At 45.7% G+C, this 27,091-nt stretch overlaps 1 protein-coding gene and 1 long non-coding RNA gene across 22 annotated transcripts in view; one reads left to right on the forward strand and one right to left on the reverse strand.

Moving 5' to 3' along the window:
• Positions 1–10,955, reverse strand: part of PNPLA4 (patatin like phospholipase domain containing 4) — a 124,162-nt gene extending 113,207 nt beyond the window's left edge. For 16 of the 19 annotated variants that reach the window (XM_007174244.3, XM_007174248.3, XM_007174250.3 and 13 more), the window contains exons 1-4: positions 10,661–10,731; positions 9,306–9,490; positions 4,149–4,243; positions 3,360–3,495 (exon numbers count right to left, since the gene is read on the reverse strand). In XM_007174244.3, coding sequence (XP_007174306.2) covers positions 3,360–3,495; positions 4,149–4,243; positions 9,306–9,490; positions 10,661–10,694 — 450 coding nt within the window. In that variant the 5' untranslated portion in view covers positions 10,695–10,731. Of the gene's footprint in view, positions 1–3,359; positions 3,496–4,148; positions 4,244–9,305; positions 9,491–10,660; positions 10,738–10,835 lie in introns of those variants that run through there. The other 3 variants (XM_007174241.3, XM_007174246.2, XM_007174242.2) reach the window with 3 other exon arrangements.
• Positions 10,956–11,046: 91 nt separating this feature from the next.
• Positions 11,047–27,091, forward strand: part of LOC103012576 (uncharacterized) — a 508,544-nt gene continuing 492,499 nt past the window's right edge. For all 3 annotated transcript variants that reach the window (XR_009006628.1, XR_009006629.1, XR_009006627.1), the window contains exon 1: positions 11,047–11,888. This is a non-coding gene — a long non-coding RNA (uncharacterized LOC103012576). The remainder of the gene's footprint in view (positions 11,889–27,091) is intronic.

Below are 27,091 nucleotides of genomic sequence, written 5' to 3' on the forward strand. Positions count from 1 at the left end.
AAAAAATTCTAGTAATTAAGAGAATAAACGAGGCATTGATTAAAAATCACCAATATTTAGTACTCTCCCACATTCCTGTCCTGGCTAGCAATTGATCCTTGACATGTTCTACCTCTGGCTTCAATCTTAATCTCCGTCTGTCACCTACAGACTTCCCAGATCATAGACATTAAACCCAAGGCTGAGGGATCAGAGCCAGGCAGGCAGAGCTCCCCGGAGACGCCAGTTACAAACTGTGGGCTGCTTCTCCTCTTGGCTTCTGGAACTCAGCGCCCTCCGGCCTCTAGCTAAGGAGGTGGGGGAGTGGCCGGCGCCTTTCTTCTCTCCCCCGACACTGGATGAGGCGGTCAGAACCACCACCCCAGACAGCGGTCTCCCACTGGCCTCCTTCATCAGAACACAGCATGTCACTGCCCAGCGTGTGTGTGTGTTGGGGGCAGGGGGAGATATGTTATTTTCCCTCCATATCCTTCTCCCTCCCTCCTGCAGTCTTCACCAGCCTTACTTTCTGAACTGCATGCCCAGGAGAATTCCAGGCATACATTTCATACATTTTTTTTTTTTTTATAGCTACTTTATTTATTTATTTATTTATTTTTGGCTGTGTTGGGTCTTCGTTTCTGTGCGAGGGCTTTCTCTAGTTGCGGCAAGCGGGGGCCACTCTTCATCGCGGTGCGCGGGCCTCTCACTGTTCCGGCCTCTCTTGTTGCGGGGCACAGGCTCCAGACGCGCAGGCTCAGTAGGTGTGGCTCACGGGCCCAGCTGCTCCGCGGCACGTGGGATCCTCCCGGACCAGGGCGCGAACCCGCGTCCCCCGCACTGGCAGGCGGACTCCCAACCGCTGCGCCGCCGGGGAAGCCCCTCCCCTTTTCATACATTTTTATAGCCACCCTCTGCTGTCAAGGAACCATCCACCCTTCCCTTCTTTGAGCGTCTGCAAAAGGTTAGCGCATTCTACCAAACATTTAGAATGCTTCTCGCATAACCTAGGATACATGTTAATTATCCAATTATTCTCCTTACAAGGTATTACACATTTGTGCCAACTAGTTCTCTTCTGTTCAATGAACTCAAGGAATTACACCAGTTCTCTGAGTACTTATTATCCAAAACAAAGCAAATCAAAAAAGTCCTGTTTGCTTACTGCAGTAGTTTGCTATGGCTGCTATAACAAGTTACCACAAATCGAAAGGCTAAAAACAACACAAATGAATGTATGATCCTAGGGTCTGGAGGTCGGGATCCAGCACGGGCCGGATCCACCTGGGCAAAAAAATCCAGGTGTTGGCAGGGCTGCATTCCTTCCTGCGGGCTCAAGGGGAGACTTGGTTTCCTGCTCATTCAGATACTGGCAGCATTCAGTTCCATCGGCTGCAGGACTGAGGTCCCTCTGCCTCACTGGCTGTCGAGGGGAGCACCCGTAGTGCCCTCCTCATACAAAGACTCCTGCATCTCAGAACCAGCAAACGTCTCCATTTTTAAGGACGCATGTGATGAAATTAGTTTGGGTCGGCCCAGATAACCCAGGATCACCTCCCCATCAAGACCCTCACCTTCACCCCATCTACACAATCCCTTTTGCCGTGTGAGACGCCATATTCACAGGTCCTGGGGATTACAGCGTGGACATCTTTGGGGGACGTTATTCAGCTCACGACACTCCCACACGAAAGGAATTAAGACGGTGATTTTATCTCGCGTTGGGGGAGGCGGGCACGGCTACCAAGCAGAATGTTAGAGGCCCGGACTGTGGTCCCAGCTGGGCCACTAACGAGCTGAATTACGTTTTGTCCAGGTCATTGAACATGAAGGATCCAGCTTCTTCATTCTTTTAATAGATGCCATCTTAGTTCATTGATTTATTCATTCCCATTCACTCACGGAGCACAGGTTGACGGAGATGACACTGCCAGGCGCTGGGAATACAGCAGTGGACAGAACAGCAGTCCCTGGACCCTCCTACCCCCCCAGCCCGAGCTTACACTCTCGTGAAGGAAGACAGACAAAAACTAAGTAAACAGAGCAGTAAACTACGTATGCGGAACAGTGGTAAGTAAATCAGGGCGGGATGTAGGAAACATCCGGGGCTCGGCCACTGTAGATACAGTAGCCACGGCCAGACTCAAGGAGAAGGTAGTAACTGTGGGTAGAATTCCCCTCTTGTTTCATGATAGGATGATAGTCTTTTGCTCCCAACCTTGTTCTCTTACCAACAAGAAGAGGTATTCTAACCACTGCAAGCCTGATGTATCTGCGTTGGCATTGACAATTTGTGACAATTCAGGCATGGATTATCAGCTTCTCCCTTTCTATTTTTTAAGTCTACACAAGAGTATAATAATATTATAGAAAAATATTTTCCTAAGATGGAATGACTATTAATGTATAAGTGAGAGACGGGAGTGAAAATATTCTAATCTCTTAAGTCACAAAGTAATTTTACTTGTCAGCTCAACATTTCATTAGGTATTTCAAATCATATCATTCAAACATAAAATTCAAACAGTGAGTTTTGATAGTAAAAATCAATGCATTTATCATCTAATTCAGGTGGAACTTGTAGCTCTCTCAATCCATCGCCTGCTGCTGTATCCAAACACGCGTTCTTTGTATCACCTGAAGCTTGCTACGATTCCCACAAGAGGAAAAAGAAGAAAATAGCTTGGCTTTTCTAAGAGAAGTGCACCCTTTCCAATTTAAAATATTTAATGCATTACCTTAGCAGTGCACTGTTATTTGCAAATCAGCTGAACTATTTCCCAGAGACAATGATTTCCCAACCAACTTTCACATGTGTTTGGATAGAAAGGCATCAACGCAAAATGGAAGAAAGGAAAGGGAACGTTAGAGTGAAAAGGTAAGAGACCCGGATTCCCACTGGCAATCAGTACACCCTGCGGTGTGTCACGCAAAATCTTTCCACCCACTTCTTCTGTTAAAAAAGCGACAAAAGGACAGTAATCTCACCTGTCCTGCCTGACTTACAGGACTGTGGAAGGACTGCATACTGTAGTACTGAGACAAAGTCTTACACAAACTGCAGAAGTATTATCTACATCAATGTAAGGGATGGTTCATTGCTACTCAAGTTTAATCCCAGGATAAACGTGAGCACACGGAACGTCACGAGAAAAAACACTGAGCTACTCTGGAGGCCTCTGGGAGCCGCCTGCCATGAGGTGGCCTCGGAGGGATACTGGAGGATGCATCCGTCAGACGCATGATTTATGGGGCATGTACCATCTATCAGGCGTGGTATGCAATGCTGGATCTAAAGAACGCGGGCGCGCTCGCTGTCTGTGGAAGTACGTATATCAGCACTTGCTCATTTCCTCCAACAAGGAATGCGGCCATGTTACCTTAATGAGGTCCTCCCGGGAGGGAAAACTGGAGACTAAGTAGTTTTCTCTGGTCTCGGTGTTGGTGATGGAGACGTGCAGGCGGTCGTGAGCCAGCTCGTGCGCGTTGGGAGGGAGAATCGCCTCCACTCCGCTCCTGAAGAAGAAAAAGGGACCCGCGTGTCGGGCTGCGCCCCACTGGCCTGCAAACCTTGTAGCTGCCCAGACTGGAGACCCGAGAAAGAGCCCGGAGACAGTGACAGCGACACCTATGGCTTACTGGATGGGGGATCTTATAAGTCCAAAGCAAAAGAGTCCTGGAGAGACACCCCATCATGGTCGGCAGGCGGCAGACAGGACAAAACAGCCATCTTCGCTACCCGGGGGCGAAGGAGGCCACCATTTATATGGGGAATTGATGTCAGGTGGGCTCATCTGTTACCACAGCAACTAGCAGCTCACAGCCCGTCAGGTTAACACCATCGTGGAGGGCAGATGTCTCCCTTTAATAAACTACCAGGTGGAGCCGCTCTGGCCCAAGGATTAGGACAATCACGAGCTGGGGCAGGAGGCAAGCACGTTTGTGTGAGTAGGGTGCAGACGAAGCAAGGACTGGTCGAGCAGGGGATGTACAGAGAGCAAGAGAACAGCCATCTTGAGTGGCCTGGCCACGCACTGCATGATTCCCCTTTAATCACTGACCGCCTTGTAAGCGTTTCAGGGGAGAGAATGCTGACTGAGCTTGCTACAGTGTATCCACAGTATCCTCTGTCTTCACAGGCTCTGCGGGGAAATGTACTCTATATGTACCTCAGTCGGGCCATGAAATCATAGCCCGGTGTCACTGCCCCGAGAGTCTGCCTTCGGATTTCTTCGGCAAAACTGTAGGTAAACTCGTTACATTCCTGAAAAAGAAAAGTAATAGGTGAGCCTATGTTTTGTCAAAAACTTTATCACTCTGGTTCCAGAACCCTGTGCCTGTCACACAAGGCACCTGGACCGTATGAAGCCAATCCCCCATGTCGGATGCTTCACAGGCACGGATCCCCACGAGGCCCGGTCCTCACCCACCATTCCTGGTCCCCAGGCAAGCTGTATGTTCTGCCAATTGCAATCTTTTTTTTTTTTTTTTTTTCTTTTTAAACCACCTCACGTGGCGTTGCCCACCTGTGGAAAATCCTTGAAGGTGGCGTTCTAACGTTAACTGAGCACATTTCTCTACAGGCTTCTCCAGCATAATTAACCTCCTCACCCACCCCAATCCTGTGGCCTCGGGAACGTTCAGACTGCAGCTCTCCAACAGTGCTCACAATTCACGCCACCACCACCAACCGAGGAAGGACTTGCGATGACTCTGCCGGATCAGAGTCCTTGGAGATTAGGCTGGGGCACTGGTCTTCCATAAAAGTCCCCCCGGTCGGCGCTAACAGGCAGCCAGTGCCGGGAGCCGCTGGTGTGGCCTCTGTTGCCTCCTCTTCATATAACAACGCAAGGTGGGTATAATCACCGCACTAGATGGGTGAGAAAACTGACGTTTGGAGGGTTAAGTGTCTTTCCCACTGCGTCATCAAAAATGAGTGTCAGCGCCAGGATTTAAACCCAGGTCTGTCTTTCATTTACTAGTTCCTCCATTCAACATCCTACTGGGCACCAGGCGTTGGGCTAGGAACTGGGATTCAACGGCTGAGCATGAGATACACAGAGCCCCTGCCTTCCTGAGACTCAGGAGTCCCTCGGTGAGGAGAGGGCAGGGTGCCAGGAGAGCATCCGTGTATGGGGCAGATTCATGTCCCCTCCTTCCCCGAAAGGTTAGGGTAGTCCCCGGAACCTGAGAATCGGTACCCTTATGCAGCAAAAGGGACTTTCCAGATGCGATTAAGTTAAGGGTTGCGAGATCAGGAGATGCTCCTGGATTATCTCAGTGAGCCCAGTATAATCACAAGGGTCCTTGTAAGGGAGGGAGGCGGGCAGGAGGGTCAGAGTTGGCGAGACGTGAAGATGCTATGCTTATGACTTTACAGATCGAGGAAGGAGCCAGGGCCAGGGAATGCAGGACGCCTCTAGCACCTGGAAAAGGCCAGGGCACACACTGTCCTCCGGAGCCTCCAGAGGGAGCGTGGCCCTGCCGACACTTTGATTTTAGACAGTGAGACCTTGTCAAGACGTCTGACCTCCAGAACTGTTAGAAAATCAACGTGCGTTGTTCAGAGCTGCTATGTTTACTGTCATCTGTTGCAGCAGCAACTGGGAGCTCATACAGTGGGCATCAACCTCCAACTTCACTTTGCTAGGCTGAGACCTAAGACACAGACAGGAGTTGGGCAGGAGATGGAGGCGGCAGAGGGCAACAGGCAGAGAGAGCAGTGAGAAGAGTGCGAGCGGCCCAGACGGGGCAGAGACCAGAAAGGCAACCTCAGTGAGCCACGAGAGGGCTGAGGTCCACGTGGCCCTGGGAGTCCTACTAAGAAATCTGCGCCCCAGGAGAGAAGGGAACCCTCCCGCACGGTTGGTGGGAATGTAAATCTCAGCCACTGTGGAGAACAGCATGGAGGTTCCTTAAAACACTAAAAATAGAGCTACCATATGATCCTGCAACCCCACTCCTGGGCATATGTCCAGAGAAAACCATACTTTGAAAAGATACATGCACCCCTATGTTCATAGCAGCACTATTTACAACAGCCAGGACATGGGAACAGCCTAAATGTCCATCGACAGATGAATGGATAAAGAAGATGTGGCACATGTATACAATGGGATATTACTCAGCCATAAAAAAGAATGAAGTAATGCCATTTGCAGCAACATGGATAGACCTAGAGATTGTCATACTGAGTGAAGTAAGTCAGACAGAGAAAGACAAATATCATAGGATATCACTTATATGAGGAATCTAAAAAGAAATGATACAAATGAACTTATTTACAAAACAGAAACAGACTCACAGACTTAGAGAATGAAATTATGGTTACCGGGGGGAAGGATGGGGGGAGCGATAAATTGGGAGTTTGGGATTGACATGTACACACTACTATATTTAAAGTGGATAACCAGGGCTTCCCTGGTGGCGCAGTGGTTGAGAATCTGCCTGCCAATGCAGGGGACATGGGTTCGAGCCCTGGTCTGGGAAGATCCCACATGCCGCGGAGCAACTAGGCCCGTGAGCCACAACTACTGAGCCTGGGCATCTGGAGCCTGTGCTCCGCAACAAGAGAGGCCGCGACAGTGAGAGGCCCGCGCACCGCGATGAAGAGTGGCCCCCGCTCGCCGCAACTGGAGAAAGCCCTCACACAGAAACGAAGACCCAATGCAGCCAAAAAAAAAAAAAAAAAAAAAAAAAAGTGGATAACCAACAAGGACCTACTGTATAGCACAGGGAGCTCGGTTCAATATTATGTAACAACCTAAATGGGAAAAGCATTTAAAAAAGAATAGATACATGTATATGTATAACTGAATCACTTTGCTGTACACCTGAAACTATCACAACATTGTTAATTAACTATACTCCAATATAAAATAAAAAGTAAAAAAAAAAAAAAAGAAATCTGCACCCCATCCTGAGTCAGCAGGGATCCCGGGGATGGGAGGGGGGGAGGTCACAGGATGAGAGGTTCAGATGTGTGTTTGGGTGAAATCGCTGTGAATGCTTAGGTAGGTGGCTTGTAGGCGGCAGGAGCAGACGCAGGCCTGCCTGTCAAGAAGCCGCTGTGGACTTCTCGGTGAGAAGTGGGGGTGGCCCCCCCAATGTGTGCTCTTTCTACTAAGCCACACTGCACACCCAGCTTATCTTCTTGTATTATTTTTGGTTACACACACACGGCCCCTGACCAGACTGGAAACCTACTAAGGAATGCACTTATCTTTGAGTTAGCTCCCCGCTGTGTCGAACGCCATGCCTGGCAAATCCTGAGGGCTGAGGAAAGGTTGGCTGCGCTGAGCTTGTAACATATCAAAGTCTAAACCTGCCTGCCACCTAAAGTACACCAGCGTCAGGTGGTGCTCTTAATTATACATGCACCAGCTCGGAACCGGATTCATTACTCACATCTCTGTCACAACACCACGAAGCTCGAAGAACTTAGATACCAACAGGGAGAAGTGAGCTAACGGGGACTTGAGTAGGTAGAAGACAGTTTCCTAAGAAAGCTCAAAGCCATCCTTCCAGGGGTAGATTTCAAATGCTCAAGAGAAAAGAAGTAAAGTAACCGCAGGCAAATGGCTGAAAACTGATTTTGAGAAAGGAGAAACGAGGATGCCCTAGGCGAATCCAGAGAATCATTTCCCACCTGCCAACCTGAGCGCCCGATAAAGAGTTACCCCCAAGGTCTGACCAACTCAATGAGACAATACGACTGGATCTCCCGTTTATCGAAAATGTAAATAAGAACAGGTAATTGGACTGATATCAAAAGTCTCAAATTCAGGTAAAGGATTCAATGTCTGAACATCACAGAATTTCAATGAAGGGGCTATATGATCACAGTATGTCCAAATCAGTCTAATTCTAAATCACACTTAGTATATTTCGAAATCTGCTGAGGATTCGAAACCAATATCTACCCAACTCCAAAGCTCGGGATTTGCTCCCACCTAAAGGAAAGACTGCACTGAACAGGTGTAAACAACCCCTTAATAGCCCCCTGCTTCAGAAAGGAAATAAAGAGCTGGGAGGGATGAGCTTGCAATTCAAAGCACATGAGTCTGCCACTTTGGGGGGATTTTGCACACTTCATGCATACTTTCCCTGACTTCAGGTTCTCATCCTGTACAATCTCTAAAATTTTCCATCACTTTTCTAGTATATAAAAAAGAAAAAGCAGTGGATTTCTGAATAACTGGTCTAAAGTCCAGTTTCTCTTCCATAAGCAGCTCGTCAGAGATTTGAAAACAAGATTTCTAATGTTTAAAATGTTGTGGATTTCAACATTTAAATGTGACAAATTCATCCTTGGGCACGGAAGTGTTAATCATTATTTGATTACTATTCCAAGCTGCTAGAGAATGTAAGTAATTAACAAATAGAATATTCTCCACCTGCAGAAGTCAGTTCTCACAGAGAATGCATGATGGCTGTCTAGAAGCAGAAAACAGACTTTAAAAACATAGATTACATTAAATGAAATACTTAATGCTTATTTTTATTACTTCTAGATAAACTGCTTGGAATTCAGGGCTTCTTCTCACGGTGGGAATGAAAAACAAATTAAATTCCAATATCATTCCTCTTAAAAGAGATTACAGGGACTTCCCCAGTGGCGCAGTGGTTGAGAATCCGCCTGCCAATGCAAGGGACACGGGTTCGAGCCCTGGTCCGGGAAGATCCCACATGCCGCGGAGCAACTAAGCCCGTGCGCCACAACTACTGAGCCCACGTGCTGCAACTACTGAAGCCGGCGTGCCTAGAGCCTGTGCTCCGCAACAAGAGAAGTCACAGCAATGAAAAGCCCGTGCACCGCAACAAAGAGTAGCCCCCGCTCGCTGCAACTAGAGAAAACCTGCGTGCAGCAACGAAGACCCAACGCAGCCAAAACTAAATAAAAATTAAAAAAAAAAAAGAGATTACAGGCCAACATTTTAGTTTATATGCCTGTCTGTAAATAGGAGCAAGCAAAGACTTATCAGCCACACGTTCAAGGCCTTGAGAACAGGCTCCGTTCTCTTCTCATGATCAGTTAATGGAGAAATATCCTTTGCTTGAAAGAAACAAAGCTGGAATCTTAAGACTAAATAAACACTCAAGAGTAAAAGAAGGCATTTTATTTCCTTGTCTTGTTGTCACTCAAAATAATCTTTTCCAAATGGAAAGCAGAGATCCCGAATGATTAAATTTTAAAGTCAACCTTTTCTGTTTCCCAGGCAAAGGATTATTTCTCTGCAGTTAACTTAGTATATAGTTAACAATCATCTTCGTTGTTTGGGCGTAATTTCTGCATGAGAAACACAGCCTAGTTAGTACTTAATTACCTCTATTTTTTGTGGCGCTGTTAGCAGGACAGAAGCAACCAAGGATCCTGCAGAAGCCCCGGCAAAGGCCTTGACATTCTTCAGGAGCTTTTTGCCGTGTTTGCAAAGTGCGGATGCTGCCCCCAAGTGGTAAATGCCCAGAAACCCACACGCTGCAAACGACAAGTTGATGTGCTTCATTCTAGCTGTGAAATTGGTGACACAAAACCCAAAAATGCCCGTAAATTGGTATAGTTTGTTCCACATGCTGTGTACTCTTATGCTAGTCATCATTCCAAGGCTTTCTTTTATATACAGAATTCTCTGTTCTAAGCATAATCTTTTCAATTAAAGTCTAATTAAACACCCAAATCTTTCACGGAAACTTTTCCCTCTCTCACCTTGACCCACTACAATCATATTAATTAAAAAAAAAATTACAACAGTCTATATTTGTTCAGTACATAGACTATGCAACCTACTTTTTAATTACTTGGCAAAAACCAAATGGTTAAATTCCAATTGGCAAGGCATTTGGTCCTTTTTTCTTGACCTTTTGATACTTTTGGGGGTGTGGGCTACTGGTAAAATCATTAGAGACGTTAGCAAACTTCAAATGAAAGACACATTTGCTCTTTGCGAGTGCATCAGTGAATTTAAAACAGATGTCTTGGCTCCCCACCGTTTCGATCGTGAGCATCCGTTTTTTGTTGCTGTTGTTTTGTTTTGTTTTTTTAACCTGATGCTCTCAATTATTCAATAATGCAATCCTCAATTATTCAACAATGCAGTGTATTTCATAGCCAAGTTTCTCAAGACAAACTGAGGTCATGACTGGCGAGGGCAACTGGAGGCTCAAAGAAATGACATCTGCATCACCTGATACTTGCAACAAATCTAACAATGAAACTATATTTCTCGAAACTTCAGGGGGAACGATTTCACCACGTGTATAAAACAGTGCCCCCCCCCCGCCTCGCCGCCAAAACTGCTCCCCCTGGATGCCCTCAGGGGTTTCTCGGGGGTCCCGGGACCTTCAGATTGGGCACTTGGCCCCGGCCTGGAATTTAGGAACCGAAAACCCTCGTTCTGATGCGCGGAGCCAGGCCCTGTGCGAAAGGAGGCTCAGTCGCTGCAGCCGAGCCCCGGTTTGGGTTTAATTTCTTCAGATTGGAGAGGGGACAAGGGGATGGGTCTCCAGGGGGGCCGGCCCAGCGTGCGCAGGCCCGGTGTCCCCCCCATCCTGCGGTCTGGGGGTGGCGGGACGAGGGTCGCTGCTGCAACACCCCCAGGGATGCCTACGCCGACCCGCTCGCCCGGGAGCCACCTCCGGGGGTCCGGAACCTGCCCCCCGCCCACCCCGCGCTCCGCCCTACCAATGCAGGCCTGAGGCACTTCCGTGTAGAACATCGTCCCCCCCCCCCCCACCCCGCACCCCCTGTCCCTTAACCGGAAGGCGGGGCAGGGCCGTCACTCAACCCGGCCCCGCCTATCAGGGCCGGACCACGCCTCCCCAGGAAGCTTCCGCACAAGGGATTGAGGCCGGCCTACCCGCGCGGGTCTGTGACGTCATCGCGCCGACGCGGGCGTCCGCGAGGCTCCGCCTGCTCCACTTAAACCGCTGGACTCAACATGGCGGCGTGCGCTCGGCCGCTTGACCTTGGTGTCCCCTAGCGCGGGTAAGGGATAAGACTTTCTCGAGTCATACTGTCTTCGGATACCTCGGGATGCATTTTCGTCCCTATGCGCCACCTGCGGGCCGGCCCTCACCTGCAAGTCGGCTGACCCGAACGACCCTCGTTTGCTGTGTACCGGAAGTGCTTGGCCTTCTTGGCGGCTGTTGTCCGGAAGTGGAGTCCCTCCCCCTCAGCCTCGGGGCGGTCCAGCTGTCCCTGTAAGGGCGGGGCCTAGGGGCTACCTTGGGATTGAATGCCCCGCAGCTGTTGGAAGCCTCCCTCTGATGTTTCCTTAAGCATTGTTGGAAAGGCCGCACTATGGCTTTGGGCAGCGTTCACACCCTTGGCCCGCCTTAAGCTGTGTGGCCTTGGGTGGGTTATGCGACCTCTCTGAGCTTCCCAGGTGACTCCTCTGCAAAATGGGATGGTGAAATCCGAGTTGGTGCTAAATCGTAACGTTCATGCTGCCTAGCAGGCCTTCAGCAGACCGGCCTCTGTCGTCTGGTAGCACCACTGGCTCTGGGTAGATCTGAGAAGCAGCTTTCTAAGGCGGCCCGCTCGGCTCGCATTCCCGCCCGGATTCAAAGGACTGACAATTCCTTCTCTCCCTCAACAACGTCTTCCCTATCTAATCCTAACAAGCAAGCCTTAAGGAATTGCAGAGTTTCCGGTTGAAGGTTCTCCAGGCCCCCTTGTTTAAGGACAGATTAACTCTCACTGAAGAACAGAAGAGAATCCGAAACACACAAGTGTCTCTACCTTAAGCAGGAGAGGGAGTGGGTGGGAGCTCCCCAGATGGCCTTTACCTTGGGCTTTTTTCTTTCCCCCTCATTTGGGGTGCTAGTGACCTGGGCTCTGGCCCACAACACTTTCTGTAAGCAAGAACCGTGGATGTCACGACTAAGGAAGAGATCTCGTGTTTATTCTTGTAAGTAGACTTCTGAGACAGCTGATCTTGCAGACACCCTAATGCCTATGCATAGCACAACTGCATTACTCTGAATTCTTCACTACCGTTCGAATTTCGTGACGGGAAGGGCAAATGTGTGCATATCCAGGAAATATAGAAGGACAAGCTGTTCATTCTTGCGTCCTTCCATTGCCTTCTAACTCTCTGGTAGGGTGTGGTCTTCCCAAGAGAGCGTCCTCCAGGAAACTTATTAGGAAGGAAGAATCCCAGGCCTCAGATCTCCTGAAGCAGAGTCTGCATTTTGACAGAATCCCCAGGCATTGCTCTGCACCCTAAAGTTTGCAAAGCGCCGGTCTAACTCCTGGGGTGGTCTGGTTTAAAGGGGTGTGGTGGCATCGAAAATGTAAGGAGAGACAAGGTCCACAGAGCCAGAATTTGCAGTGGTGGCAGGGCCACCTATTTCCTGCTTTGGGACACTGGCAGCAGGTTGATTCAGAAGACAGGTGAGAAATTTGTCGCTGGGGCAACCAGGATGCCCACCGCGGCTTTGGGATCCTTTGCTTAAAGGAAAGATGAGATCAGCGGTTATTACCACCCCTGCCGGTGAGTGAGATCCCGCCAAATTTAAGGGTCACAGGAAAAGTGTCCACAAAGCTCCATTATGTAATTCTTAACAATTTAAACTTTTTTTTTAACTCTCTCCTCCTTTTTCCCTTCTACCCCATGTCATACCCACATGCAACTAATTAAAAGGTTCCGTTTCCTAAGGTAAGGAAGAATATCAGATTCATTCACGTTTGTCTTTATAATCTCAGCGCCATGCATGGCACTTGGCACATAGTGTGTGATTAATAAATATTTGTTGTGATTGTTGGATTTAAGTAAGTTACTCTTGTGATGTGAGTGTATAGTAATTTAATTGCCTTTTCAGGACATTTTTCAGAAAATCTTTTGCCTGGCTTTGCCTCTGTATTTTCCTTAGTAATTTAGTTGTTTTTTTAAAAAATAAATTTATTTGTTTTTAGCTGCATTGGGTCTTCGTTGCTGCACAGGCTTCTCATTGCGGTGGCTTCTCTTGTGGAGCATGGGCTCTAGGCGTGTGGGCTTCAGTAGTTGTGGCTCGCGGGCTCGGTAGTTGTGGCTCGTGGGCTCGGTAGTTGTGGCTCGTGGGCTCCATAGTTGTGGCTCATGGGGTCTAGAGCGCAGGCTCAGTAGTTGTGGCGCACAGGCTTAGTTGCCCCGCGGCATGTGGGATCTTCCCGGACCAGGGCTCAAACCCGTGTCCCCTGCATTGGCAGGCGGATTCTTAACCACTGCACCACCAGGGAAACCCCATAATTTAGTTTTGAACTGGTTTATTTGCTAACCATTTATCGAACATTTAAGCATCCATTGTTTAACAAACACAGTGCTGGTTCAGGGCACACGAAGTTGACAGGAATTCAGTTCTTCCTCATCTAGAGCCTAGAGGGTAGGGAGACAGTTGATGTGTAATTGCAGAGGCGTGATCGTGTGCTTGTACAAAGCCACACACAGGTGCTGTTCATGTCCACACTGAGCTGGGAGGCAGCAAACCCTTAGCTCTGGGAGGTAACTACGAGAGCAACTGGCACAGAAACGAAGTGCCCAAGGCTTTCTACACCCCCAGCTTCCTCCCGCAAGATTTGATCATGTATTCTCCTAAAGAGAGAAAGGTACGGGATCAGGGAGGGATAAGGGATTCTTGCCACACCTCTGCCGCAAGGACTGAGCCTTATCGCAAAGTGTCTGAGTGTAATCTCATGTTCCAGTCTACTGTCCATGCGGTGGCATTTATTTTCCAACCTTGGCATCTTAGCACAGGTGAACAGCTCTGTGGGGCACATGCCATCGTTCCCCGCGACACCCGTACCCTCCCTCTGTGTACGAACTCCTCACCCCTGTCACCCCCTCCCAGAGCCCTGCACGCTGAACTCGATGCACTTTAAAGATTAGATGCACAGCCTTTAATTTCAGGGGATTGTGGCCACACCGTTGACACACACAGCAGCGCCCTTTGCCACAGGGGCCTCAAGGTGATGCCTCGGGTCACCACGCGCTCTGTGCCTTGTTGAAGCATTCCCTTGTTTTGAGACCACCGTAGAATTCTGAGCAAGGCAGTTCTGCAGTCGTGGAGTAGGGCATCCCCCGTGAACCCGCAGAGGAGGCCCCATGCCTTCCCACAGGTGGTTGTTTTCTCTAAGGAGGCGTCGGTCGTCAGCGGAGGCCACCGTGTGGAGGGGCAGCCCGAGAATAAAGGCGGTTTAGAGGGAGTCGGGGCTGAGAAAGGGAGAGGAGCTGGCCTAGTAGGTGTGATGGCATTTCTTGAGCCTGGGGATGCAACTGCGACCATCATCCCTGGCTCACTCCCACACCGCACCCGCCCTTTGCTCTTCGTTTTCTCAAGTGAGTTAGAACCGAGTTTGCAAGCTAAACAGATCTCACTAATGTGAGTGCCTTTTCCATTGCACCTGTCTTCTCTCTGTTAGAAATACGGTAGAAGAACCAACTACTTGAAGTAAAACTCGGTGACTCTTTTCTCACATAGAGCTGTGATGGTACTTTGGTGATTATGTTTATTTATTTATTTTTTCATTTTATTTTTTGGCCGCACTGTGCAGCATGCGGAATCTTAGTTCCCAGACCAGGGATCCAACCTGTGCCCCCTGCATTGGGAGCATGGAGTCTTAACCACTGGACCACCAGGGAAGTCCCTTGGGTGACTCTTTTCTAAATGGAAGAATATTTGTTTCAAAAAGTATATGAATTATATATGTAATATGTTTTCTGTTATATATGTACATATATATGCAAATGTATGTACGTAACCAGACTGGTGACGTTTGAAAACAATTCAAAACTAGGCGTCCTTAAGAAGTGTAATTTACTTGGGATTGGAGACATCTGAAAATGTACACTATAGGTCATCTTAACATGGCATAGAAACTAAATATCAAGGTATTTCTATTAGAAAGAACATTTAAAAAATGTAACCTTTATGTATAAGCTTTGTTTTAATTTACTATGTGAAAGGTTCCAAGTATAATTAATATACACTGAACTGAGAGATCAAGGTAGAAAGACTTTCTGAGTGTTTCTGTTTTTGTATTAGAATTAATTACACCGCTTGTAGTTGATACTCTGCATAAGGGTGAGACAGAGCAGAGAAGCTTTCAAGATGTTCATACTTAAGAGATATCTTTTATACAAAAGGGGTTTAGATCTTTGGTAGCCAGGTGTCGGTGTTGTGAAGTGATGGTAGGAGTGGAGTACCAAATGCCTGACAGGGTCCTAAATATTTTTTAAAAGCCCAATAAAAGAAAATCTGTATTCTCTCTGCCCTGTTTTCTTTGTTGCTAAACAGCTCTGCCCTTGACCTGGCTGCTTGTGGTCCACAGTTTGTACAGATGGTTGGGAATAGTCCTTCTCGTTACCCTTCAGATAATTATCCTCCAGTGGAGGGGATTATTGGGGAAATAATATCAGTGTCAAACAGGTGATAGCGCTGAGTGATAAACACAATGTCAGCTTCGGTGCCGTATGCTTCATCAAATTCACCAAAATACTACTCTGTTTTAATTTGGAGTACAGGATCTCATCATTACTGATGCTGTCGTCAAAAGAAACAGCCTAATTGCCAAAACATCCAATTATCTAATCACCTCATTTCAAAGGGAGAAAATAAGAATTCTGGTGTATTTTGTTTTTGCATCTACTCCTACTTGCTGGAAGCTTATTATTAATTATGCCTTTTGAGGGCCCATTCCATGCCAGTCCTTTGTACCCATTGTCTCATATAACTGTTACAACGGTGCTCACGGACCTTCCTCCCCTACAGTGGTTCAGAAATGAATTAGTGAGCTAGTAAGTTCTTATTATGTGCCCAGGATTGTGCTCTTTGGTCCTTGACGGGTCTCAGAAACTTGTTATTCCTTCAGTCCTTTCTTTGGTCAGAATTTGTAATTGGTCTTCACATTTAGGCATTTATAATTTTACTAAAAAGTGGTAAAAGTGTTTAATAAATGTGATGTGTAAATTTATAACATTTAGGAAACTTGTTTGCATCTGGAAAAGAAAAAAAAAAAAAAGCAATTAACTCAGGCTACCCTTTCTGCATTTATCAATTACAGCAGTAAGTCACTCGGATTACTCCTTTTCCTGGAAGCTGTGTCATAAAGTAAGTTATTGTAAAGAGAACATAATTTCCATTAGGAACAGTGTTATAGAAGGGGGTCATGTCATTGACCAGGGTCCTAACTCCAGATAAATCATGTATTTAATCAATGTATTCATGCCTTTGTTCACTCTTTAAATAAACTTTAGTGTCTAATATATGACAAGGACTGGAGTAGGCATTAGAAAATTTAAAAAAAAAAATCTTAGTGGATAAACTGTCCATTTTTAGTTCACTTTTTTCTTACTGGAATGTACTTTCACATTTTTCTACTCTATTAAGTTCTACTTATTCTTCTGGGCCTAAAACACTCTTTTGTCTCCTTTGTCCTTTTGGATTAAATTCAAACACCTTCTGTCAATATTAACCACACCCTTCTCTTTGTTACCATGCTTGAGGCATTGCGGTAGTATTTTTCACCTTTCATTTTGTTTAGAAATGCGGTTGCCTCCGCCTTCTGTGTTCAGAGTTGATTTGGAGCAGGGACCGTCATGTACTTCTTGGATTTTATTTATTTATTTATTTGTTTGTTTATGGCTGCGTTGGGTCTTCGTTGCTGCACACGGGCTTTCTCTAGTTGCGGCGAGGGGGGGCTACTTTTCGTTGCGGTGCGCGGGCTTCTCATTGCGGTTACTTCTCTTGTTGCGGAGCACGGGCTCTAGGCGCGCGGGCTTCAGTAGTTGTGGCTCGTGGGCTCTAGAGCAGGCTCAGTAGTTATTGCGCACGTGTTTAGTTGCTCCGCGGCATGTGGGATCTTCCCGGACCAGGGCTCGAACCCCTGTCCCCTGCATTGGCAGGCGGATTCTTAACCACTGCGCCACCAGGGAAGTCCCTACTTCTTGGTTTTTGCCGGCATGTAGAAGGTAGCTAAATGTTTATAAGAGTTGGGAATCTTTATATGTTTCAGATATCTAACTGGCTTAAGCAAAAAGAATGTGCTAGTTCAAATATCGGGAGGTTTAGGGACTTCCCTCGTGGTCCAGTGGGTAAGACTCCATGCTCCCAGTGCAGGGGGACTGGGTTCGATCCCTGGTCGGGGAACTAGATCCCACATGCATGCCGCAGCTAAGAGTTCGTATGCTGCACATACCGCAACTAAACATGCCGCAACGAAGATCCCGAGTGCCACAGCTAAGACCCAGCGCAGCCAAAATGGATAAATATCAAATATGGGGAGGTTTAGAGGTAGGACTAACTGTAGAGATGGCTGGATCAAGCATGCAGTGGGTGCTGGAGGGCCACCCTTGTGCTATTTCCTGTTTTTCTCATCTTAGTTTCACTCTGCAGTCCGGACATCCCCAGGAGGCTGCTGGCAGCCTCACAGACGCTCAGCGTATCAGCGGAAAAGTTCTTCCACTACCCACCTCTCAAACTTAGAAAAAGACTCCTGCTGGTTCTGTTTTTGTCACATGCGTGTCCCTGGAAGAGTCAGCGTGAACAGCAAATGGTGATACAGTGATGTGAGCCCCTGAACGGGGGAGCGAGTCCTGCAGACGATGGACAGAATGAGGGGAAGCATTGCCAGGTCCAGATGGAGTCATCTGGGCAAGCCTAAACCAACAACATCCACTGCAGTACCTGATAAATATTTGTTGAGTTAAACAAGCAAAAATGCAGCTATAATCTCTACATGAGACAGGGAAATTTAGTCTTTTTGATATATAAAACTTCGTGATACGTATTCATCTGGCGAGTATTTCCCCAAACAAATAAGAACACGACTGTGATGTTTGGGGCATTGAAAAGTTGGTTGCAATTTTAGGTATGTTTAGATGAACAGTACATGCTGCTTGGCATAAATGTTCACCGTTGACTTAATCAATAGTTTTGTTTGCCTCTTTTGAATTATATGAGCTATTTTGGATATTAGAGATGGTACAAGACTGTTGCTCACCAAATCGGTGTAAATGGATGCAAATGTTTCCCTGTGATAAATTTCCATGTAAGGAGCTGTGGTTCTTGGAGTGCTACCAAGGATCTTATCCCACACATAGGGTCAGAGAAGTAGATGCTAAATAAATGTTTTTTGGTTTTTTGTTTTTTAAAATTTATTTATTTATTTTTGGCTGTGTTGGGTCTTCGTTTCTGTGTGAGGGGTTTCTCTAGTTGCGGCGAGCGGGGGCCACTCTTCATCGCGGTGCGTGGGCCTCTCGTTGCGGAGCACAGGATCCAGACACGCAGGCTCAGCAATTGTGGCTCACGGGCCCAGTTGCTCCGTGGCATGTGGGATCTTCCCAGACCAGGGCTCGAACCCGTGTCTCCTGCATTGGCAGGCGGATTCTCAACCACTGCACCACCAGGGAAGCCCCTAAATGTTTGTTTTTAACAGCTGTGACAATAATAATGCCCTTCTACCAAAAGCATTTTGTAGAGCGGGAAGTGATCTCAGAGGTCCTCCCATCATCCCTTACTTCTGAGCATTTGGGAAAAGAGTTGGGTTACCATTTGGTGAGTGTCCACTAATGTATTTCGTATTTGATTTTAAAACCATAAGAAATATACCGCTAACATAAACTTTCAAAATCATTCTTTACAACATCTTCACAGAATTTCTAAGGCAAAAGTGATGTGTTATAGCAAACTATACACAGATACATTCCCTATTCACAAAGCTACAAAACGAATGGGTAAAATGGGTTAGAAGTCTGAAATGGAGGTCAAAGTGAAATTTTGAAAGGACCCAGGCTGACATGGAAAAGACAGCTGTAATTTCAGAATCTTCTGTTAGGGCTTGCATTCTCAGAAAACTAGCGGCAGAGTGTGACTGTTAGAATGTGGTGGTATTATGGAGACGTATTTGTTGTATCGTATGGACTGATTCAGTTTTTCCTGGGGGAAAAAAAAAATCCCAAGTTCTGATGAACTGTGCTATTTCCCAGTAGGCAGAGATATTTAAAATAATGAACACACAAAATTCATTCTCTGTGAATAAAAGAGATGGCAAGTTCAAAGTCATTTCAACAGCATTCCTTGCTTGGGGAAGTCTACCTCCAGCCTAACATTAGTTTTGTATTTCTAAATTCCCACATGGAAGCCAGAGAGCCCTATTTAAGCTGTCATTTTAAGCACCAGACTTTCTTTCCCATATATTATTCACTCTCTCACCTTGAGGGAGCAGGACTGCACTCTTAGCATGCTTTTGAAGGGCCATTTTCAGAAAGTGAACTTTCCTTAACAGAGTCCTTGGAGTAGCTGCATGGCCACATTGCACTTAAAAAGCAGCTGTAAAAGTAAAATTGTAAGGTCAAGGGTCTCCAAAAGGTCTTTGTAATTCTGAAATTTAATTTTCCTGTTTTTTCATGCACATATACTCCAAATTTTATTTTTAGTTTACTTTTTTCATATACTCCAAATTTTAGGAAATCAGCTCATCACCAACATGACCCCATTTTCCCAGTTGTATTATAGAAAAAATTTGTATTCTGTAGGGTATGGAAGCATCCACAAGATAATATTTAAAATATAAGTTAGTTTCATTTCAGCATTCTGTGAACACAGACGAGTGTAAAGGTTATTTTCCTTCAGTTAGCAAAGAAACTAAAATAACATTTTTGCTTAATATTGAGTGAGAAGGATCTCGTAACCATGTAGACTTCATTTCAGTGACCCCACTTGTATGGGCCACCCACCCGAGGTGTATTTTCATTAGATGTTGACGCATAATTGTTGAAATCATAGGCATTTCTATTAGTTACACGTTTTTCTTGACATTTGACTTATGCCTTTTTTTTTTTTTTTCTGTACTTTCTATGTTAGAGTGGCAAGTGTCTGTGATACTTTCTGCAGTGCAAAGGCTCTCTGGGCGTGCTTTTTATTTGGTTTCTATTTCTGTGCTCAAAGGCGTGGAGCAACGCCAAATTTGCATTCGCTGCTGCTTGTTGAACGCGCACTTGCGTGGTCTTTGCTGTCTGTCTCCTCCAGGGGCCTTGCCCGCGCCAACGCACATTCAGCGTCCCTAAGAACCCTGTGGGGCGACGGACAGTGGCGCTCACATGGCGACGATGGCTGAATGAGGCGCAAAGAGACAGAGTGACTTTCTCGAGATCGCACGCTTGATCTTTGGCTCAGCCAGGATTCATTCCTTGACTGCTTTGCTCTACTGTCCCCCCGGTGCCAGATGTTCAAAAGCAGATGTCCACTCACGGGGCGTTCACAGCGATCGTTGTCATAAAGACACTGATAAGTGAAGGCAGCAGTGATCCTGTCCAGCTGCACCGTCACCCCAGGATCTTTAGAGGCTCGTCCTGCAGCAAACCGTTAAACATGGGAGTTCTCGCGTCTTAGGCTTGGGGGTCTCTTCCCTACTCTGTTTGTTCACACGAGGCGGCACTGTTCATGCCCAAAGCTTTGGTGCAGCCTCTTTGCCTAGGGCCTCCACGTCAGGTGCTGTGATGGCACGAGGACTGTTGATTTGGATTGGCTACCTATGGATGAAGGGGACTCAGGTTACGATTTAGGGCAAGTCCCTGCCTAAGCAAAGGGGGAAAACCCATCCCACCCCCTGGCCCAGCTGAGTGAGGGAAGGAGGGGTGTTGAGGTAGAAAATCAGTGTGCTAATCCCCCACTTCTCATGTTTGTATGTTGGGATGGTGTTTGTAGACAATGAACGCCACGCCTGTTTCTGCAGACATAGCCTTGGGAACTGTGGTACACCAGTACAGTGTCTTAATTCTGCTCCTTTTGATGAGTGTAGGATGGAGCCCGGACATCAGTATTATCATTAGGAAGACACAGCTCCCAGGGGAATCTAAGGTGTAGCCAGGGCTGAGGAGCACTGTTCTTGAGAAGTTCTCAATTTGGCCACCATGACACCAGGGCCATGTTGCAGGTTTGGGCGACGGAGGTGGGCACATAGAAAGCCAGTGCTAAAATAAGCCTTAGCCTGGTCATCAGGGGGTCTAGAAGATTCTGCACAGCCTGTTGACCAGTCCACATTGGTCATTCTCCACCTGACCAATGTGCACGGACTGCAAGGAAAACAACTAGAGTTACTCTTTCACTTTTCTTCTATGTCATCACTTCCAGGTTAAGAGATTGGCCAATACAGGGAAGTGACCTCAGGGAGAAAGGGAGTAATAAGGTTCTCTCTTGGTCGTTTGTGTTTCTTAGTACCCTTGTGCCTTCTTTCTGCATCTGTAGGAAGTTCTGGTGGGGATGAATAACGTGCCCTCTTGAGGCTGGCAGCACCCCTGCCGGCTCAGTGCTGGGTGTGGCGTGCTTACCTTGTGCTGGCCGTGAGACTGGGTGTCTCCCACACGTTGCGGGTCCGCTGGAATTCCGCGCCTGTTCATGGGCACCGCAGGCCCTATGCAAGAGAGCGGTGGCAAGGGAAAGCAGAAATGCACATCGCATGCATCCGCTCTGCTCATTCGTGTGGACGCTTTACTGTCCCATCGGACTTCACTTGTAAAACGCAAGCTCAGCGGTAAAATTATTAAGAATTTCAGGATGGTGACAGCAGAGCAGTAAACCAGGTGTGAGAGCCTTCTGAGCATGGGGCCCGTCTAGCTAGCCCTGCTCAGAAATACTCTCCTGTATACCCAGATATTATCTTGGAGGAAAAGGGGAGAAAAGAAATTTTCTGCTGCACCTGAAATGAGTCTGTCTTGATTATTGGGTTCTACTTATAAAATAATGAGCTCTTTAAAAAAATTCTCTGTTTTTGAGATTCGTTGCCTTAGTTAAGACTCCCTTGGTTGCTGAGAGAAAAAAACAAAAATCATCATATGTGGATAAAGAAAATTTTTGTTAGAATACAGAACCCAAGGACCGATGGAAGTCTAGGGGGGATGGGCACTAAAAAGGGGAAAGCTTGCAGAAACCATGCTTCTGCTTTGGATTGCCAGGGTCTTTTTTTTTTTTTTTAACATTTTAATTAAAAAATTTTTTTATTGGAGTATAGTTGATTTACAATGTTGTGTTAGTTTCAGGTGTACAGCAAAGTGAATCAGTTATACATATACATATATACACTCTTTTTTAGATTCTTTTCCCATATAGGTCATTACAGAGTATTGAGTAGAGTTCCCTGCACTATACAGTAGGTTCTTATCAGTTATCTATTTTATATATAGTAGTGTGTATATGTCAATCCCAATCTTCCAATTTATCCCTACCCCCCCCCCTTTCCCACTGGTAACCATAAGTTTGTTTTCTACATCTGTGACTCAAGTTCTGTTTTGTAAATAAGTTCATTTGTACCGTTTCTTTAGATTCCACATATAAGCGATATCATAGGGTATTTGTCTTTCTCTGTCTGACTGACTTCACTCAGTGTGACAATCTCTAGGTCCATCCATGTTGCTGCAAATGTGGATTGCCAGGGTCTTGTGGATTCTAATGCAGCATCTCTTTTATTTCCCTTCCTCTCAGGAGATCTGCTCTCTCTGCTTCTCAAGGTGCACGTGACCAAACGTGGGAGCCCCTCAGTTCAGCCAGACGGCACAAAGAATAGCCTCCCTTTCCCTCTAGGCTGCATGTCCGGTAGAGAGAATATATGATTGGCCAAATGTGTATCAGGATCCATCCCTGGTCCAAGCAGTGAGGAATGGTGAGGGATGGGTGCCAAGGCCTGGAGGCTCGTGGGCTGGACAGATACTCCTGACACTTTCTGCTGCACCTTTGCACTGGATTAAATGTCCTGTGCATGAAGAATAATCATAATTAATAGTAATCAGGTAATAGTTACTGAGCCCATACTGTGTGCCAGAGCTTTTGCTAATTGTGTTATGTTCTTCATCTCCACCTCCACAGTCAATGCTCTGAAGCAGGTAGAGAAAGTGGCCTCACACACGCTAAGGCACTTTTCCCAGATTACCTGGCCAAATAGAAGGGAGCAAAGGAAAGAAACCCAGGTTCGTCAGAGGGCAAAGCTGTACCCTTAACTGTTTTACTGGAAAGTAGTAAACGGGGGTTGTCTTAGTGCACACTGTTGAGAGACTGTTATCGCTATCTTATACTTTCCCTTCCCCCCGGTTATCCATTGGCTGCTCTCAAAGTGTTGAGACAACTTCTGATCCTTGATTTTGTCCAAGGAACTCGATTAAAGGGATGGTAGCAGTTGAGCACAGCAGGTTCTCAGAAATGTTTGCCTTTAGTTACTGAGTGACTTTCAGAAGAGTGGGCCTGCATCCTGCAAGATGACGTGCAAAATCCCACAAACGTAATGCCAGATGGAACTGACCCATATGTGAAAACAGGTTTCCTCACAAGGTCCGTGTTTATTGTTTTCTATAACTCTCCAGGCTGCCCCCTGCTAGCTGATGCGAGTGGGACACCGCAGATCCCAGAAGGATGTAAATGGCAGAGAGAAGCCCCAATTCCCAGGGTTGGGAGAGCCAGGGAGATCTCACTTTAACATGGCCCTAGTCCAGTTAGAAACCAGCGGGCTCTCCCCTGCCTGTGCTTTATCATTGCCCACATCACCTGCAGAGAGAAGGCAGTCAGCTTTCAGACCCAGCTGCCTGTGCTTTATCATTCCCCACATCACCTGCAGAGAGAACGCCTGCTCTGTGTGCCTTCCTTGAGACATGACTGAAATCCCGATATAAAATCAGATATGTAAACATTCGAAAGAAGAAGATGCAAGAGGGAAGAGATGCAGGGACATATGTATATGTATAACTGATTCACTTTGTTATAAAGCAGAAACTAACACACCATTGTAGAGCAATTATACTCCAATAAAGATGTTAAAAAAAAAAAAGAAAGCTGAGATTAATATGGTCATTTTTGACCCTCTCATCTCTTGCCTCCTTCACCTTTATAGAGTACTGATTGATTTCAAAGGTAGATGAATTAGGTTCTGTCCTGAATAAAAGTCAAATGGCTATAGAGTATGTTACTTGTTTAGACTGTTTCTATGTTTATTTGTATCTAAAATGTTCATTGAGGTTCTAAATAGCCATTACTTTATTGAGTCCACTTTATGAACTCATTTTTTTTAGTGAAGAAAACTAAATTTTATAAATAAGTATAATTTCTATATTAACTGGTATAATTTCCTATTAAAGAGCTCTCATAGTTCGAGCTATTGCTAATATAACTTCTAGGTCATGAAAATATGCTTTTGAACTATGTTTGTATATGGATATACACACACTCAAGGGGAATCATTATTTCACAAAAGAAGTGTGAGTTATTTCTACTCCTATAAGAGTTTATTTTATTTTTTTAATTTATTTATTTTATTTATTTAGTTTTGGCTGTGTTGGGTCTTCGTTGCTGGGTGCGGGCTTTCTCTAGTTGCGGCGAGCGGGGGCTACTCTCCGTTGCAGTGCACGGGCTTCTCATTGCGGTGGCTTCTCTTGTTGCAGAGCACAGGCTCTAGGTGCGTGGGCTTCAGTAGTTGTGACACATGGGCTCAGTAGTTGTGGCACGTGGGCTCTAGAGCGCAGGCTCAGTAGTTGTGGCGCACGGGCTTAGTTGCTCCGCGGCATGTGGGATCTTCCCAGAGCAGGGCTCGAACCCGTGTCCCCTGCATTGGCAGGCAGATTCTCAACCACTGCGCCACCAAGGAAGCCCAAGAATTTAGTCCTTTAAGAAATAAAATATTTGTCTTATTTCTAAAGAAACATATTCTTCATAGAAAATTTAGAGAATACAAACAAATACAAATTTAGAGAAACAAAATAATGACTACCCATGTAAAATTAATATGTATGGTGTATATTCCCAACACACATAGGTAAATGTAATGTATAATTTACTTTCTAGAGATTTCTATCTCAAACTTAGTATGAAGCATTATATAAAAAGCCATCAATATGAGATAATCTAACACAGTAACTGCCAATAACTTAATTGATTATACAGTCAGTGACCTAATATTAAATGTATGTAAGACTTCTGTTTTCATATCTTGCTTCCAGACATCTTATCAATAACCTGGACTTGTGAACATCATTTTAATGCATAATAGTGTCCACTTGTGAATGACATAAAGAGAAGAAAGATTATATTAGGTATCGATGTTTGATGATTTGCTAGGTTTTTTCACCACCTAAATGATGTCTTCCCAACAGCTTTAACAATGCTGTCTGAACTTGCGTCTTAATAAATTTATAAATTACGACATGCCATGGGTGTCAGTGCTAGAAGTATTAAATGCACAAAGAGCAAGGCCGTCTATAAAGTAATAGGATAGATTTTTTAACACACCCATCAGAACTCATACTTTGAAGTAAGTGTTTTGTTCCACACAGTCTTGTTAAGGGGTTATTAACTGTCTCCTTAATCTATGAATGTATTTTTTCAGCAGTATCACCTGTGAGTGCTCTGTGTGTTGGCATTTTCACAGACCCGTGGATATAATGATGAATGAGGCAGGTAGGCTACAGTCTAATGAGGGAGGAAAGATGACACCAGCCATCATTGCAAGACAGGAGTGTAAGCGTTAAATTAAGGTGGCACAAGTGATGTGGAATCCTGCCTAACCCCGTCCCTGGGTCAGGTCACATGTTAAAAAACAGCATGACTCCTGAGCTGTATCCTGCCAATGGAATTTCAGAGTACGGGTAAACAGTTCAAAAGTGCATTCATCAGAGAGTCAATAACTGTATAATATCTTCGTGTGGTGACAGATGGTAACCAGACTAATCATGGTGATCATTTTGAAATGTATAGAAGTATCAAATCACCGCACTGTGTAACAGGAACTAGCATAGTGTTGAAGGTCAATTATACTTCAAGAACAAACAAACAGACTCATAGAAAAAGAGTTCAGACCTGCCAGAATTTGGCGTCTCCAGCTGGCTCTCCTGTGGACTTGATGGTTTATTGCAACTGGATTACAACTAGTTACACTAATCAGTGTTTTAATTTGTTCTTTGTTTCCAAATTGTTTGCGCTTTGTGTCACCCTGCTGCACTATGGCTTTGTCAGTGTTACTAGCTGCATTGCTTATATCCTGTCTGTTTTATAAGATTGTTGTCTCTCACAGTACCCAGTGTGTAACCAGGCCCTCAGTAAAACTTCTCACATTTATAACATAAAATAATTGTAATAGTGTGATTTTAGGTATGGGAAGAAGCAACAAGGGAATATGTCTCCTGGATCATAATTAGACAGAGGATCCAGAGAATCTTTAATTATCAACAGGGCCAAATCCGGAAATTAGCACCTGGAGTGGCATATCAACAATAGTTTTCTCCTGATCTGGGATGAGCCTCCCAGCACCATGGGACTAAATTTGGTCATGAAATGTCTCCCAAGTATTGTTCGAATTCCTGACCAAGAGGATGATTTGAGAAATCGGATATTTCCTGCCATATCAGTAAACAAAGGATGTCACAGTCTTCATTGATTGCAGCCAGGTGAGCGGGTGAGCCCTGAGGGAACTCAGGAAGGGAAGAATACCTGCCATCTAGTAGCCATCAGACTGCAGCCACTCCCCACAGTGAGCCCTGAGGAAACTCAGGATATGAAAACACAGGATACTGGCCCCAGATAGCTGAGGTACATATCAAAGGAAGGATTTCAGTGAGCCCAGACTCTTGCATCTTCCCATACATGGAAAAGCCCTAAATTCTTTAACTTGAGATACCTGGTTTTCCTTTAATTAACAATAATCTTATGACGTTCAGACTACCTGCCCTTTTGTTGCAAAACTCCTATATAACCTGGCTCCCCCCTTGCCTCCTCGGAGCAGTTTCTCAGAGCTATCTGAAACACTGTCTCCTGCGGTGCAGTCCTCATTTCGCCCCAAATAAAACTTAACTTGCAAAAAAAAAAAAAAATCAGATTTGTGATTATGAGATGGGGGGTGGCAAGAGGGGGAATGAGATGAAGGCAGTGGAAAGGTACAAACTTGCAGTCCTAAGATAAATAAGTCATAGGCATGTAATGTACAACATGATAAAGATAATTAACACTGCTGCACATTATATATGGAATTCTTAAGAGAATAGATCCTGAGTTCTCATCACAAGGAAAAAATACGTATTTTTTCTCTTTCTTTAATGTATCTCTATGAGATGATAGAGCTTCACTACACATATTGTGGTCATCATTTCATGATATAAATCAGATC

Source organism: Balaenoptera acutorostrata, chromosome X (genome assembly GCF_949987535.1).
Source record: "Balaenoptera acutorostrata chromosome X, mBalAcu1.1, whole genome shotgun sequence".
Taxonomy (NCBI): domain Eukaryota; kingdom Metazoa; phylum Chordata; class Mammalia; order Artiodactyla; family Balaenopteridae; genus Balaenoptera; species Balaenoptera acutorostrata.